Here is a 16,766-nt window from a genome sequence, read left to right as displayed (position 1 = left end):
CTCTTTCCTCAGCCCCTCCCTGGGGTCCAGCAGTGTCACCCTGACCTGCCCCTAACAGCTGTGACCAAAGCACACCCTTCTCTCCCACACCCACAAAACCCTATTTCCTTCGCCTATCATTTTTTAAAATGTAAACTTTTACAGTTCTTGGAAAATAGGGACATTTTCAATGAGAAATTAAAATGTTTGGGCAAAGTTTTGATGAGATGAAGCATCAGGGCTTCTTGTGAGTGGCATGTGGAGCAGCTGTCAGTTTCCATAAGGAGTGGAGCTGTCACTCATCCCGCTGTGAGAAGCAGGGAGAGGGCACTGGGCTAGTGTTAGTGTTGATCAGAATGTGCTTTTGCAATGCACTCTTTCCCTAGTATCATGGAGACCTCTCTGCACAAGTGACAGGCTGTGATCTAAAGGCTAGAGAAGGGTTTTTCCTCTGGAAGGGATTGGAGCTTTGGAGTTTTATTCACCAACTGATGTGGGTAGTCTCTGCAGCTGCACAGTGGTAAATGAGGAGAAGTGAAAGTCTCAAACCTTGAGCCCGTCTGTGGAAAAGGGCTATGCTGTGCTCTATCTTTTTAAAGAGGAGGTGCCTAGGTGCTAATGATGAACTCAACAGTTTCTAATGTGTACTGATCACCTACAGCACATGTTGTATTCCACCTTGGTTCATAGAGGACTGTTGGAATCCACCATGCAAGTGACGCAGATGTTTAGGTCTTCCCATCTCTGTAACTTTCCTAATGCTGCCCAGGACAGCTGCTGTTTAAATCCTCAGTGATTTCTGCTTTCTGGAGTCGAGGAGAGAGGATAAAAGGGAACTGCTGCTCATTTTAAAATCTCTTCATTCATCAGGAAAGCTCTGAAAATCTCTTTGCTAGCATAGCTGCCGTTTTCGATCACCTGGTAAGCTGCACCCATTCAAACAAAATGTGCTTTCATCTAGCCAAATGCAAAATTATACCTGTAGGAACAAGGAAGGCAGGCCATGCGACAGAATGGAGGACTGTATCTTCGAAAGCAGTGACTCTGAAAAGGGATCTAGAGGTCACTGTGGACAAGCAACTGAACAGAACCAAGCAGCGTGATGCCATGGCAGAAACGGCTCATGCGACCCGTGGATGTATAAACAGGGGAATAATGAATAGGAGTAGGGAAGTGATTTTTACCATTTTAGGTGGCATTGGTGAGACCACTACTAGAACCCTGCAAACAGTTTTGGCATCCACGTGTTTAAAAAAAAAAAAGGGGAGTTTGCAGAAAGGAGAAAATGATTCAAGGACTGGAGAAAATACCACACAGTGAAACATTAGGTTACGTCCGTGCTACAAGCAAGGCATGCGATTGCCCTGCTCACATACACATACTCGCGCTAGCTCTGATTGAGCTAATGAGAGTATAAAAAGCAGTGTAGCTATAGCACCATGAGTAGTGGTGACAGAGGCATGACTGAGGTGTGCTAAGTACAAATCTGCCTGAACTTGGTGAGTATGTACTCAGCCATGTCAGCTGCCACTATATGTGTTGCCACTATATGTGTTACCACAGCTACACTACTCTTTTCTTTCTTTCTTTCTTCTAGTCCTCTAGAACTTCTCCTCTATAACAAGTTTTATTAAACATTAAGAAGCCACGGAGTCCCTTAGCCAATTCTTTTAAATCTCTTGGCTGCAAGATATCAAAAGCCACAAATTTAAAAATGTTTAATTTCAGTAGCTGCTGTTTAACATCCTCCTCAGATACTATTGGAATGGAAATATTTCATCATTGTATGATGTGAATACTTCATCCAGCTTATTTCCAAATACAGGATGGAAATATTTATTGAACACCTTTTTCTTTTCTGCATTAAAAGCTTTATAGATCTAGTTGAGAATTGTATTTTTACTGCCAAAATTTCATTTTTTCATTTTTGTTTAAAATTTCACTCAACTTTTTGTGCTTTCATCACAAAATTGAAAACCAAACGTTTGTTAGCTTTTGAAACTTTCCAGGTTTTAAAAGCAAACAATGTTTAATAAAACCCTACAAAATTTCAATGAAAATGGAAAATTTCTTGTAAAGGTTTCTGTTTTTTCAAAAAGAAAAAATAGCAATTTAAATAAAAAATGATCTCTAGTGAAAAAGTTTGGACATGTGTTACAATTTTACCATCTCAAACTAGTAATGGACATACACTATTGCTAGCATTCCTTGTTTTTGATATATATATATATATTTTTTTAATTCCATTGTGTTCTTAACTTGACCAAGCATGGATTTTTTCCACTGGTGCCTTTAGCATCCCTTATCAAATGTCTGCATTTCTTAACTTCTAATTTATATTAAACTTTTATCAGCATCTTTTCTATTTGTTATATTTTAAATTTTTTTTATTTGCTGTTTTACCTCTCTCTCTAAAGTAGGATTTTTTAAAAAACTCATTTACCTTTCTTTTGTGATTATGGCTCTTGGACATATAGTAAAATGTTCTTAAGTGACTATCATTTACATTTTTTATTTTTAAATTTATCCTCCTAGTTATCTGGTCCACTTAATACCCAAAGATCCCTGTTACTCGCCCCGGCTGATTTATATGTTTTCCAAGTATCCCTTGTCTGTGTTTCGTCAACAATTATTTTACTGTCTTTTTCTTTCTTCATAATTCTTTAATCTTGTTTTTTCCCCCTTTCCTTATTCAGTATAGTTTTAGAATTATAGAAGGTAAATAAAAGAAATCATAGCAATAGCAGTATTATAATTTTTTATTCTAGAACTTTCTGATTCTTCATTCTGATACTTTGCATTTTACTCAGAATCCTAGGAAACCGAAAGAGTTAACATTTTACTATGGCTTGTGTAGCTAATTAATTACCATTAATAAACCCCACAGTAATTTTTGGGGTCTCTGCAGCATTTTGCTGTTTTCTTCTATTAGTATTACATTTTTGGTCTCAGTGTTTTTACTAGAGTAGTTAAAATTGCAAGAAAATGACTCAAAACCTTCACTCGGTATCTTTCAGCTGTCTGCACATTAATTACGTAATGTTAGGCTGAAATGGACTCTTCTCTATTTCCTAGGACAGGCATGCCATCTCCGGATCTCTTACTAGCCAAGCTATTGGTCCCCTCAGGGCACATCACATTCAAAGAGGCAGTTACATTGGTTTAGTGGGTGGATGCTTCGGAGGAGTGAAATCATCTTCTCTCTGTGGCTGCCTAAAGAAGAAAGGTCAAATACCCACTTCCCAGCCTGGAGATAAGCTTCCCTTTCAGAAACAACAAGCCTTTTAGTGTGGCTGAGGTAGCAAACGTGGAATCTGTTGCAGAAAGAATTTCATTTACAGTGATAAATGAGTGAGACAGGCAGAATCCCTGATTCAATGGCAGTGGCTCTGTGTGAGAGACACTAACAAAACTGCAGTGGCAGCAGCCTGCTTTTGTAACCATGGGTGACAGTGGGGCTCAGGCTTTGCCTTCAGAAATGTTGCAGTAATCCAGTGTATGAACAGCTAAGGGAGGCAGGGTGGAGGCCCACCGCTTAGTTTCTACCCTGGGCCCAGCGAGTCTAACACGGGCGCTGATTTATGGGTGAAGACAAACGCCATGCATTGCAGTTGGAAACAAAGCGGAAGCCTGTGCAGATCCCAGAGAAGAGGTGTAATGTGTTCCTGCCAGGTACCCCAAGCAAGCAGGCCTTCTCCACTAGTTAGTTTCCAAATGACGGTCTTGGTTAGTTCCTTGCAAAGCACATAATGATAATTATCCACTGCTGAAGTGACAAAGCCATGGGTAGTTGTAGCGCAGTCTGCATCCCCAAAAAAAAGTTTCAACCTCTGGCCTAGCTGACATGGAAAAAGAGGATTGTTGGCCACTATTGCTTCTTTGTCATTCTGCCTCAGACAGACTTTCACAGCGCCTGAAGCAGATCAGTTTGATGTAAGCCAGTTTCAATTAGCAATTTCAGGCTATTCTGCAGACCTGGGACAACAATGATGTGGCATTAAACCCCCATCATGACCCCAGTCACAATATCCTGGTAATGCTATCTGGTAACCCTAATTCTAGGGATAACACATACACAATCTCAAAACGGGCCTTTTATAGTTAGGAGCTAAGTAGACTCCTTGCAAAAGCTTATATTACACAAGAAAGATCTTGGAGTCATAGGGGATGGTTCTCTGAAAACACCCATAGCAGCAGCAGTTAAAAAAAAATCTAACAATCCTAGGAACAGTTAGTAAAGGGGTAGCTAATAAGACAGAAATGTCATAATGCCACTGTATAAATCCATGGTACACCTAGACCTTGAATACTGTGTTAAGGTCTGGTCACCCCATGTCAAAACAGATATTAGAATTGGAAAAGGTACAAAAAAGGGCAACAAAAATAATTAGGGGGTATGGAACAGCTTCAGTAGGAGGGGAGATTTAAAAAGACAGACTTTTCAGCTTGGAAAAAAAAGTTAGCTATAAAATTGCGACTGGCATGGAGAAAATAAATAACATTTCCTTATTTGCTCCTTCACATAACACTAGAACCAGAAGCTGCACAATGAAATTAACAGGCAGCGGCTTTAAAACAAAACAGAGGGAAGGACTTTTTCACACAACACATAGATAACCTGTGGAACTCATTGTCAGGGGATGTTGTGAAGACCAAAACTATAACAGGGTTCAAAAAAGAACTAGATAAGTTCATGGAGGATAGGTCCATCAATGGCTATTAGCCAAAATGAACAGAGATGCAGCCCCATGCTCTGGGTGTTCCTAATGTGGCAAGGCACCTCCTTTATCTTGCCAGTGTCTGGCAGTGGCAGGGTCAGCCCCACATTGGGCAGTATTTGCCTTCCTGCCATTTGCACACCTGTAGCTGTGTTTTCAGGGTAGGCCCCAGTATCAGCCAGGGGGGTGATCCTTCATCAATCAAAAAGAAAACAGTTTCATAAACACAAAGGCATACCTTTCACTGCCTCCTCACTGGGGCAGGGTGTTGTCTTGTTGTTTGCCCTGGGGCATCCATCCTTCCCCAAGCATGCTCTCAGGTTTGGTTGTTCCCCTCTGGTAAAGGGCATAGCCTATCAGCTTGGAAAAGCTTGTTTCGTTACTGCCACTAGCCTAGCAGTAGCTTGTCTCATTCTCCCCAGAGGAGGGATTTTTAAAAGCCTTGGGCAGCCCTTAATTGGATTCAGGCATCCCTAATTGACCTGAGGAAACCCCTTCTCAGCTTGTAGGAAAAAAGGGCCTTTAATATTCTAGGTAGGGTGACCAGATGTCCTGTTTTTAAAGGGACAGTCCTGTTTTTTGGGACTTTTTCTTATATAGGCACCTATTACCCCACCACCACCACCACCCCGTCCCGTTTTTTTCACAGTTGCTATCATAGAATCATAGAATATCAGGGTTGGAAGGGACCTCAGGAGGTCATCTAGTCCAACCCCCTGCTCAAAGCAGGACCAATTCCCAACTAAATCATCCCAGCCAGGGCTTTGTCAAAAACATCTAAGGAAGGAGATTCCACCACCTCCCTAGGTAACCCATTCCACTGCTTCACCACCCTCCTAGTGAATAAGTTTTTTCTAATATTCAACCTAAACCTCCCCACTGCAACTTGAGACCATTACTCCTTATTCTGTCATTTGCTACCACTGAGAACAATCTGTCTGGTAACCCTAATTCTAGGGCTAACATATCGGCTGTCCAGGACCCTCTTGTGGGCATGGAGTTGCTGCTGCTGGGCCCAAGGTTCCTTTGCTTCAGACTCTCGTTTGGGCCAGACCCCCAGCCCCTTGCTACCTTGCGAGCCGATGGACTCCCTGGTTGCTGCTGCTGCTTGGGGGGCCTGCTGGCCTGCTCCCCAGAAGGGGGAGCGAGGGACCCCACCACTGCTGTTGCCGCTGCCACCACCTGAGAGGTCCCTCCTGCCTGGTTGCCAGACTGACTGTTGCTGGTGCCTGTGCTGCATGGAAGCCTGCTGGTGCCTTGGGGAGAAAGAAGGAGACTTTGGCTGCTGGTGGAGTGTGCAGGAACTCTGCATGACACCATGAAGGGGGCCTCCTGAAGGGCTGAGTGACTGCTTCCATCTCTACTCTTTTGGTAGGGGTAATAACTATTGCTGTGGGGAGATGGGGTGTGGTGCAGAGCCCTCCCCGTAGTCCATCTGTTCCCCCTTGCCCCCACCACCACTGCTGCCCCCTCCACCCCCACTCCCACCTACCATCTGCTTCTGCTCCTTACTCTGGGACTCAGTGGCTTGCCTCACCCCTTTTTCACCACTTGGGCCTGTAGCGGCAGCACACACAGGCTGGGCTTTTGCAAACACACATGGATGCCTGTGCCCCCTCCGTCCCCCTGGACTGGCCCTTACCTCTCCTGCTGCTTTTGGCTGGTGGCCTTCCCCATTCTCTGTCTTGCCCACCAACCTCCCTGCAACAGTTCCCCCTGTAACCCTTCTGCCCGTCAGAGTTGGCATCAACAAGGGTCGGGTTCAGTATCTAGGGGTTCCATTTAAATAACATAATGCAAAACTGGCTTGAGCCCCCGCCCAGTGACCTGGGATAATTACATACCACACTCCTGGGCAATATAAGAGGCAATATTTCCCCCCTCGCAAGCACAGAGTCTGAGTGTAGCAAAAGCCTTTTAATAAAGGAGGGAAACAATGTGGCATTATATTGGGGAAACACCACAAACAGGATTCATAACACAAATCATGAGCAAATGACCCACCCCCAAGTAAGTTTGGCAGTGTCCTTTTCCCCTCAGGGTCTTAAGTCCAGCAACCCAAAAGTCACCCCACCTACAGTTTCTGACCTTGGTCAGTGCAGCCCCCCTGAGTTCAGAAGTTCATCTGCAGAGTTTACTTCCCAGGCAGGGTGGACGTGGAGAGAGGAATGGGCGGGGGGGGGCATATCTTACATGCTCTGCTGCTCGGGTTGATGGCTAAGTGCCACGCATTTCCATGGGGTTCTGCTGCAATCTTCACCACTAGATGCGCCTCTCCACCAGCTGTACTGCTATCCGCTCTGCACTGCTCTCTGCCCTGCTATCCACTGTGCTCCACCAGATAGCCAGCCTGCTATTCACTCACAAACTTATCTTAATCCCCCCCACACTTGACACAGCTCTCAGTGATCTCAGCTCTTACTAACTTCAGCTCTTTAGTGAGTTTAGCTAGTAGTAGGGGAGCCTAAGTGCTGGTACACCACTAATCCAAAGTAGGTTTAATACTTAGACCTAGGTATCAGAGATTTCAGTACTGTAGCATGTAACAAGACTCCTAATGGGGTCAAAATTAGCTCTGTTATTATGCAGTGGAGAGAACAAGGATCAAAATGGTGTTTAGCACTCTCAGAAGGAACCCATACTATCTAATACACAGGCCTATCACCAACCTTTCTAATGCACAGGGCTTTGGAACCCATGTCCCTTGCCTAGCGAGTGCTGCTTAGTTGAGGGCGAGTCCCTCCATCATAAAATGCCAAGTACAGTTCTACTGTCCTTGATTCAGGATAACAACCCTTTATTACTCCTGCCCCAGTAACACAGAGACTGGGGATCCCACAGCAGCCAAAGTGACCATTTGGGCAGGCAGTCCCTCGTGTTAGGCAGGGTGGATGTGCCCATGCAAATAAGATCAGCCCCTGAAGTTCTTTTCCATGGCTTAACACCAGATGTCAGGGTAGAGCTCATCCTGACTCTGCTTACACACCCTCTTTCCCCTTGCTATCTGCACTGCCTTTCCCTTGCTGCCCTTCCCCCTTTATTTTTTTTGCCCTGGCCCCCAGTAGCTTCAGTTTGTTTGCCTGCCCCACTCTTTGCCCTTAGGAGTTTAGCTTGTTTGCCTGCTCTGCCCCAGTCCCTGGGTGACTGTTGGTTTGCCTGTCCTGGCCCTGGCCTGTTTCCAGCCTGCTCCTTTTTCCCCAGTGTCCATGCCCCCCTCGGCTGGCCCCTTGCTTCGTGTGCCCATGTCCCCCCACCCATGTGCTTGAGCCTCTTTCCCCTTTCTGTTGAACTCACTGTTCACTGCCCCCCGCCCCCGCAAATACTACTGTAGTCCTTCCCTTTTTCCCAGTGCAGCTGGAGGAGCCGGTAGTCTCACCTTATGTCAGTGATAGCCCCCTCCTTCCCTGCCTTGAGAGATGCCCTCATGCCTTCCCCCCTCTCTCTTGGTGCCCTCTTCTTCTGCCTGCAGCTTAGCAGAGAAGAGCAGTCAATTCTTCCCTTCCTTCCCTCCCCCCTTGGGTTGACTCTGCCACCCCTCCTTTGCCTGCCCTCTCATCCCCCGCCCCGTGGTCTCCATCTCAACCGCTGCTGCCGGACTGCCTGTCATTACCCCTGCTAGGGTACTGGCAGCGGTGGGTACAGGGGTGGACTCCATTGCTAACGTGCCCCTTGTTCCCTCCGACTCTAGGGGAGCCCTCCCCAGGCAGCAGGAAGGGCCAGGGGAATAAGAAGGGCAAAGGCCCCGCCAAGACGGCTAAGCCCCTCTGTGGTGGGGGCTGCCACAGCTCTGCCATCAGCCATTGTGTCCCTCTCTCCTCTCCCTGTTATTTCCCCCACCAGCTTTGGGGGTGTCCCTCTCCCGGCCCCCAGTGCATATGCCCAGCTGGCGGCAGTCCCCATTTGTGCCCACTTCCTTCCTTGTGCCCGCCCACTTCCCGGAACCAATACGAGGACCCTCTTGCAGCTGTCCAGCCTGACTTTGTCACACTAACCTCTGATTACCAGAAGCTGGGAATGGGTCACAGGGCATGGATCACTTGATGATTAACTGTTCTGTTCATTCCCCTCTGAAGCATCTGGCCACTGTTGGAAGACTGGATACTGGGCTAGATGGCCCATTGGTCTGACCCACTATAGCCTTCTTATGTTCTAAAGGTTTGCTGCAATGACTTCAGGGCTGCCCAGAGGATTCAGGGGGCCTGGGCAAAGCAATTTCAGGGGTCCCTTCCATTAAAAAAAAGTTGCAATACTAGAGAATACTATATTCTCGTGGGGCCCCTGCAGGGCCTGAGGCAAATTGCCCCCCTTGACCTCTCCCCCGCCAGGCGGCCTTGAATGACTTTTTCATCAGTGTTCAAATTTCTGTTCTAGAAGCAGTCCTCCTTTGGCCCCTGAGAGATGGGCTGCATGACCCAACATGGCATTTCCACCTTGAGCATCTATGCAACTTTGATAACTATTCCTTTGCCTAGCAAAATGACCTGGATGGAGCTGTTTGACATTTTTTCAAAAAAAGTTTTTTTTCATCAATTTTTTTTTCAAGTAAAATATTTGATATAAAAATTATTTTTCAAAAAAAATTTGAATGAAAAATGATGAAACACCTTTTTAATATTTTTGACTTTTTTGTTTGACTTTATTGTAAAATTCCAACCTTGTCTCAGGTTTTTATTCCCCTCACCCTTTTTTCTCCACTGGAAAAGGTGGAAAACAACAACAAAAATGAGTGAAGGTGCATTTTAAGACACTTTTCCACTCCCCTCACCCCACTTTTCTACTAGAAGAAAGGAGGGAAGGTGTGAGTGCATTTTTTCCTCCTTCTCCCCCTTTTTTCTTTGTCTTTTTTTGCCACTGAATGCAACAGAATGAGAAATGTCTAGGGGTTTGAATGAGTGGTGTGTAAGCGTTTTGATTTTTCCCTTTTTTCCCTCTCTTTACTATTAAGTTTTCTCAAGTTTGAATAAGTTAGAGTGGTAGAGTTGTATAGTTTCATTTTTCCTTTTAAAACAGCTTTTGCCAACATCTTTAACAATCTCTTCCTCACCATGTCTCAAGACCAGTGCTCCATCCTCATTCTTCTCAACCTGTCAGCTACCTTTGATATCATGGACCAGGCTTTCTTTCTTGAAATCTTGACCTTTCTTGGCTTTTATGACTGCTTCCTCCCCTGGTTTTCCTCCTCCTCTTCAGTTGCTCCTTCAACATGTCATCTGGAGGATTTGCCTTAGGGTGACCATATGTCCCGACAGCACAGGGCTTTTTTTAAGACCTTTCCCACCCGTCCAAACTTTTTTGGCAAAAGAAGGCATTTGTCCCGTTTGCTCTTGCCCACTGATCAAGTTAGCAAGAGCAAATGGGACAAATGCCCACTTTTGTCAAAAAAGGTGAGGTGCAGTGCAGAGAAATGTGCATGGGTTGAGTGGAGATGTCAGCCCTGTGCAAGGGGGAGGTTGGGGGAGGAAGGGTTCCAGTGTGTAGGGAGGTAGGCAGGGTTCTAGTGACTAGACACAGCCTCAAGCAGGGGGTCGGCAGGGTTTGAGTGCCCCGTGACAGTCTTGGGAGGCACCTTGGGTGAGCGGCTGGGGCCAGCCCTAGGGAGACAGGGTGGGCTTGGACCAAGCCCCCATGGACAGTGTCCCATTTTCCCTTTGGGAAATAAGGTCACCCTAATTTCACCTTATCCTCACTTCAACTTTGCATGCAGGTCTCATGAGGCTCCCTGTTTACAAAGCCACCTCACTGCTTCTTCAAATCCCTCCTTAAAGCTCCTCTGCTATGATGGCTACAAAACATGGGCTAGGCCAGGCTACTCGTGTACTTTGACTTCTGCTTGTCACAGTGATCATAGTTGGCATCTCACTGCTCCCTTGTCTGGTGGTGTCTGAACCTACCTGTTGTTCTTTTCTTAGACTCAGACGGTAAACTCGGTGTGTGCAGAATGGGGTCCAGTCCCACCCTGACTGGGCTGCTGGGCACTACCACACAGTACTGCTCATGCTGCTGCTGCTACTATCACTCTTTGAGGCACAAGGTTGGGCAGCCTGTAGGGCTGATCTCAGGAGCCATGCTGGCCCCTGCAGCCTCACCTAGGTTTCTATGATGGTGCCAGTGCAAGGATGAATCTGAGTCTGTTACTGTCTGTACGACATTAACCAGATACCTCAGCAGGAAGGAATCAGGTAGGGAGGTGGCAGTGTAGCTAAGCCGCTGAAATAACACATCTGTCTCCTGGTGTAGAGCAGAGCTGGCAAGGTCCTCATGGTGTCTTCCAGTTTCTCCTCTTTCACCATTTCCAATGGTTTGTTGATGCTCCCTCACCAGCACATTTGAGTATTTCCAGGTACAGTGAAAAGGGGAAAATGACTTTTGCTGCTGGGTCAATTTCATGCATCATTGGCCTTTTTTACATGGGCTTCTTCTGCAAAAAATGCCCCATCATTGTTATCACCAATTCTGCTTCACTGGCATTAGCTGAGGTGTGTGCTAGCATTGACCAGGCTCCTTCAGCCACTACTTCTGGAAGGCTTACTCTGAGCAGGAGGGGTTGAGTAACTCTGAGGTAGACAGAGAGCTAGGCTGGTGCAAAGGGAACACCCCACACAGAATCTTCCTTGGAATGCCCCCTGCCACAGGGAGGCTCTGTACCACCCTGGTTGGAGCGCCAGGTGCCAGGGCAGGCCTGTGCCCAGTGATTCTGTGCCCCTGCAGTGCACTGCATAGTGGCCATTGCAGTAGGGGTACAACAGAAGACATTACAACTCCTGAACAGGTGCAGCACAGATTGTATCCTCTCTGTCACCACCATGTGGGGTGAGGGGGAACTGGACCCTGGCAGTAAAAGGGTACATTGCTTCTCCATAATCATGTTCTCAACTCCCAACAGAGGGAGGGAATGTGGGAGCTCACGTGGGTGAGGAAAGCCCATATCGATCTGCTGAAAGGTCAGACCATGTGGGAGCAGTGCATGGTGGATGGGAAAGGTGGGCAGATTAATAGCTGGCTCTCGGTGCATGGTCTGTGGGAGTGGCTGCAGTACCCATCGCTGGAAGCGAGAGAAGACAAAGCAAAACCAAATCAGCTTCTGTCTCTTAATATAAATCCTTTTCTTTTAAAGGTGAAAAATGTCGAAGTTTTATTGACCTTGCCCCGGCTTCTGAGAAAGGTAAGACATAACAATTGAGGCTTCTTCCTACTTGCCACTTTGCAGATATCGCTATTATTTTTTCGTATTTCTTCAGTGCCATAACATGCAGTCTCATAAAAATGCAAGAGGCTCTTACAATAGAAATTATACAATAGCTAGACAAGAAAGGGAGTGGGGTGTAAAGCGAGAAAGAACATCCAATCAGTCCTTCCCTACCTCTGAGGCAAGTGTTTATGTGGGAGTTTTGCAAGGTCTTGTGTAGTGTTCTCTAGATGCATCTCCTCCTTAGGAAACCCAGTTCTTTCCAGGAAGTCAAACTATAAACCATAGCCCAGAAACAACTACTTAACCCCCAGCAGTGGAGGAGGGGAGCAGCACATCTGTGTTGTTTTCACAGACCAGAAGGATTTGCATACAGAGCGAGCAGCAGTGTTATAGGCATTATTGTTCATTAAATAGTGGTTGTGGGAGGTTTGCTTCCTTGTTTGTCTGAGAGGCAGAGAAATAAAAAGATGAGTCAACAGCACTGAGAAGGGACTGGCTGTGAAGATCTTGTTCAACCTGATACATGGAGTTTTGGTTTGTCAATTTCTTCAATATTTCAAAATCTCCTTCTCCAGCTGGTGAATATAGCGGAACCACTCATTAATAGTGATCATAGTGTAATTAAATGTAATATTACTGTGGGGGGAATACAAACCCACCCCAGAAGCATTAAAGGTAAAAAAGGGGAACACCAGAAAACTGGGGAGGCTATTTAAATGGAAATTCAAAGGAACAGTCACAATAGTGAAATCCCTGCAATCTGCCTGGAAACTTTTTAAAAACACCATAATAAAGGCTTAAGCTATATGTATAGAAAAAAATAGCAAAAAGACCAAAAAGATGCTTCTATTGCTGAACAGAGTAGAAGAGGTGGTTTGAGACAAAATGGCATCTCTAAGAAATTGGAAGTAAAATCCTTCTGAGGAAAATAGGAAGGAACATAAACTGCCACAAGTCAAGAGTAAACATATAATTAGGGTAATCAAAAAAGAATTTGAAGAGCAACTAGCAAAAGACAAAAACTAACAGCAAAATTATTTTAAGTACTTCAGAAGCAGGAAGCCTATTCAACAATCAGGGGGTCCTGGTCTATTGAGGTGCTAAAGGAGCACGCAAGGAAGACAAGGCCATTGTGGAGCAGCTAAATGAATTATTTGCATCAATCTTCTCTGCAGAGGATATTGAGAGAGAGTCGCACACCTGAGCCATTCTATTTAGGTGAAAAATCTAAGGAAATGTCTCATTTGAGGTGTCAATAGAGGAGGTTTTGGAACAAATTGGTAACTTAAATAGTAATAAGTCACCAGGCCCAGATGGTATCACCCAAGAGTTCTGAAGGAACTCAGATATGAAATCGGAGAACTAATGGCTCTGGTATGCAACTTATCACTTAAATCAGCCTCTGTACCAGATGACTGGCAGATAGCTCATGTTACACCAATTTTTTTTAAAAGGCTCCAGAGGTGATCACTGCAATTACAGGCCAGTAAGCCTGATTTCAGTACTAGGCAAATTGGTTGAAACTATAGTGTGTAAAAAAAAACAAAAAAACAAAAAACAAAAAACAAACAAACAAACACCTACAACCCAGAAAGATCAGACATGCAGATGAACACGATATGTTGGAAGAATGTACATCACTTTTGTAAAGGGAAATCATGCCTCACCAACCAATTAGAATTCTTTGAAAGGTCAACAAGCACATGGGCAAGTGTGATCAAGTTGACATTGTGTACTTGGACTTTCAGAAAGCTATTGACAAAGTCCCACACCCAAGGCTCTTAAGCAAAGTGGGTAGTAATGGAATAAGAAGGAAGATCCTCTCATGGATCAGTAACTGGTTAAAAGATAGGCGACAAAGGGCAGGAATAAAAGGTCAGTTTTCACAGTGGAGAGAGGTAAATAGTGGTGGGGGAGGAGGGGCAAGAAGCTGTACTGGGGCCTGTTCTTTTCAGCATATTCATAAGTGATCTAGAAAAGGGGTAAACAGTGAGGTTGCAAAGTTTGCAGATGACACAGAATTACTCAAGATAGTTAAGTCCAAAGCAGATTGCGAAGAATTACAAAGGGATCCCACAAAACTGGGTGACTGAGCAACAAAATAATAGATGAAATTCAAAGCTATTAAGTGAAAACTAAGTGGCAAGCAATCCCAGCTATACATACAAAATGATGGAGTCTAAATTAGCTGTTACCACTCAAGAAAGAGACCTAGGAGTCACTGTGGACTGTTCTCTGAAAACATTTGCAGAATGTGCAGCGGCAGTCAAAAAAGCAACAGAATATTAGGAGCCATTAGGAGAGGAACAGATAGTTTCTATTTTATCATAATGCCACTATATAAATCCATGGTACACCCACAGCTTGAATACTGTGTGCAGTTGTGGTCACCCCCCATCTCAGAAAAGATGTATTAGAATTGGAAAAGGCACAGAGACGAGCAATAAAAAACCACTGGGGTATGGAACAGCTTCCTTATGAAGAGAGATTAAAAAGACTGGGACTGTTCAGCTTGGAAAAGATACTGAAGGGGGATATGATAGAGGTCTATAAAATAATGACTGGTGTGGAGAAAGTGAATAAGGAAGTGTTATTTACCACTTCAAGTAACAGAGGGGTCATCCAATGAAATGAATAGGCAGCAGGTTTCAAACATACATAAGGAAGTACCTCACACAATGCACAGTGAACCTGTGGAATGTGTTGCCAGGGGATGTTGTGAAGGACAAAAATATAACTGGGTTCAATAAAGAATTATTAATGGAGGATAGATCCATCAATGGCTACTAGACAAGATGCAGCCCCATGCTCTGGGTGTCCCTAAATGTCTGACTGCCAAAAGCTGGGATAGATGACAGGGATGGATTGCTTGGTAATTGCGCTGTTCCGTTCATTCCCTCTGAAGCCTCTGGTATTGGACACTGTTGGAAGACAGGATACTGGGCTAGCTGGCATATTGTTTGAACCAGTCTGACTGTTCTTCTGTAATATAAAGTGATTTAAACTATTTTCCCTGGGGTCCTCACACTAATTTACATATACTTGTGCCCATCCCACCATCAGCTGGATTTGAACCCCCACCACACAGGTGTATAACACAGTCCTGAATTATCCCAGGTCTAGGAGTAACTGGGGTACTGGAGGAGGGGAAGGGAAATAAAGGAGAGCATGCACGCTGAGGAGCAGCCCATAGCCCACAGAAGAAGCTAGAGCATGCACTTCATTGCTGGGTTAGATAACTATTTGTGAACTGGCACTAGAATACTGGGTAGCAGGATTCCTGGGTTCTGGCTCTGGGAGCAGAGTATGTGACTGCTGTGAGTGCTGGCAGTAAACATCTGTTTGGGAAGGGCTTTGTATCTACAGAAGCTACTTGTCACAGAAAGGAATTCTTCCTTTTTGATATGTTCAAGCTCTGCTCTGCTGGACAGAGTCTGCAATGAACATCAGAGACCTTCTTTGTATTCTATGTCCAAGCAATGAGTTTTGAAATTTCATTAGCATTCTTTGAAGATATTTTGAAGCAAAGGGTTTTTGAAGATAGATCCCAAAGGTTTGTTGTCTGTGTCCACGTGGATATGATCATGTCCCAGGACAGACGGGTCAAACTTGATGCTTTTAAAACATAATGGTTAGGCAATCTTTCTGTGTTTGAGCACAGCTTTGCTTTGTCCGAGATAGTCCAAGATGAGGCAAATGCCACAGGCTGGCCAGTCTGTAATAATGCTGCGTTCACTGGCTTCACGTTGAATAGTTACAGGTTCCTTTACATCATAACATTTTAGGACTCAATTATTTAGCCACTAAATTTTTGATCTGTTTGAGTCATCTTGTTGTGGGCACACTTGGGGCAGGGGGCAGAACAGGAAGAGGGAGGGTTGGGGTAGGGCCTCAGGAAAAGGGGTGGAGTGGGGATGGGACCTGGAGTGGAGCAGGGGTCAAGCACCCCCCAAGGAAAAGGGCAAAGTTGGAGCTATTGTCTGGATCAGTTTCTATTTTATAAACTTTATTAAAATTCTTAAATGAACTAAAATAAAAATCAAGGAAACATAATAGCTTAGCTAAGCTATTATTAGCACTATCAGAACAGAATCAAATCCAGAAAGCAAACAAGTGATTCTCAATATTAGGTTGGAATGAAATCACCAAATGTGTATTAAAAATATAATCAGTGCTTATATAAACTCTAAGAGATAGCACAGGAAGGTGGCTGCCCATTTGGTTATAAATTCTAACTAGCAAATTTTACCAAAAAAATCAAATGTATCATTTGCACCTGGTTAACAATGAAACCAAATTCTTATAATCTTAGCCACAACTTCAGTCAATTATACAGGTTCCTTCTTAGACGTCAGTTCTTATGTCGGGGGCTGACCCTTTCTTCCTCTCCCACAGATATTATAATACACACTTTAACAGAACACCATTCCTAAGCAGAAGTTTAACAAACCTTATTTACTAGACATTACAGAGGACAATCTCAAAGTCTCAAGTCTTTCAGGCACAGAAGACAGTCTACTGAGTATCTTCATGAGACAATATTTAGAGCTGTTAACAGCTAGGACACTTCTCTTTCCGGCATCTTCCCCATGTGGGCTTTTTGCTTGCTTTCTCTCTTTCTCAATGAAAAGGGGGCTAGGGCATCTCCTAGCTAATAAAAAAGACAAAAAGAAAAAAGTATGATATTTAAAATGAGAGAGAGGCTTCACAGACAAGAGTCCAGAGTCTTCTGGACTCTCACCCAGAGTCACTTCCTGTGCCTCTCTTAGGCTATGTCTGCACTTTAAAGTGTACACAGTTACTTGTTCATGTACTGCTGTAGCATGTACTCTCTACCTGCACCATGTGGCTACAGATGCTGTACTAGGAATGGGTATATG

At 44.7% G+C, this 16,766-nt stretch overlaps 1 protein-coding gene across 5 annotated transcripts in view; it reads left to right on the top strand.

The window, feature by feature from the left end:
* GSG1L (GSG1 like) overlaps positions 1 to 16,766 on the top strand; it is a 122,142-nt gene that overhangs the window by 21,510 nt on the left and 83,866 nt on the right. For all 5 annotated transcript variants that reach the window (XM_030578622.1, XM_030578623.1, XM_030578624.1 and 2 more), the window contains exon 2: positions 11,812 to 11,859. In XM_030578622.1, coding sequence (XP_030434482.1) covers positions 11,812 to 11,859 — 48 coding nt within the window. The remainder of the gene's footprint in view (positions 1 to 11,811; positions 11,860 to 16,766) is intronic.

Source organism: Gopherus evgoodei, chromosome 10 (assembly GCF_007399415.2).
Source record: "Gopherus evgoodei ecotype Sinaloan lineage chromosome 10, rGopEvg1_v1.p, whole genome shotgun sequence".
NCBI classification, from domain to species: Eukaryota; Metazoa; Chordata; order Testudines; family Testudinidae; genus Gopherus; species Gopherus evgoodei.
Note: the sequence above shows the minus strand (reverse complement) of the source record. Positions and strands in the feature narration are given on the sequence as shown.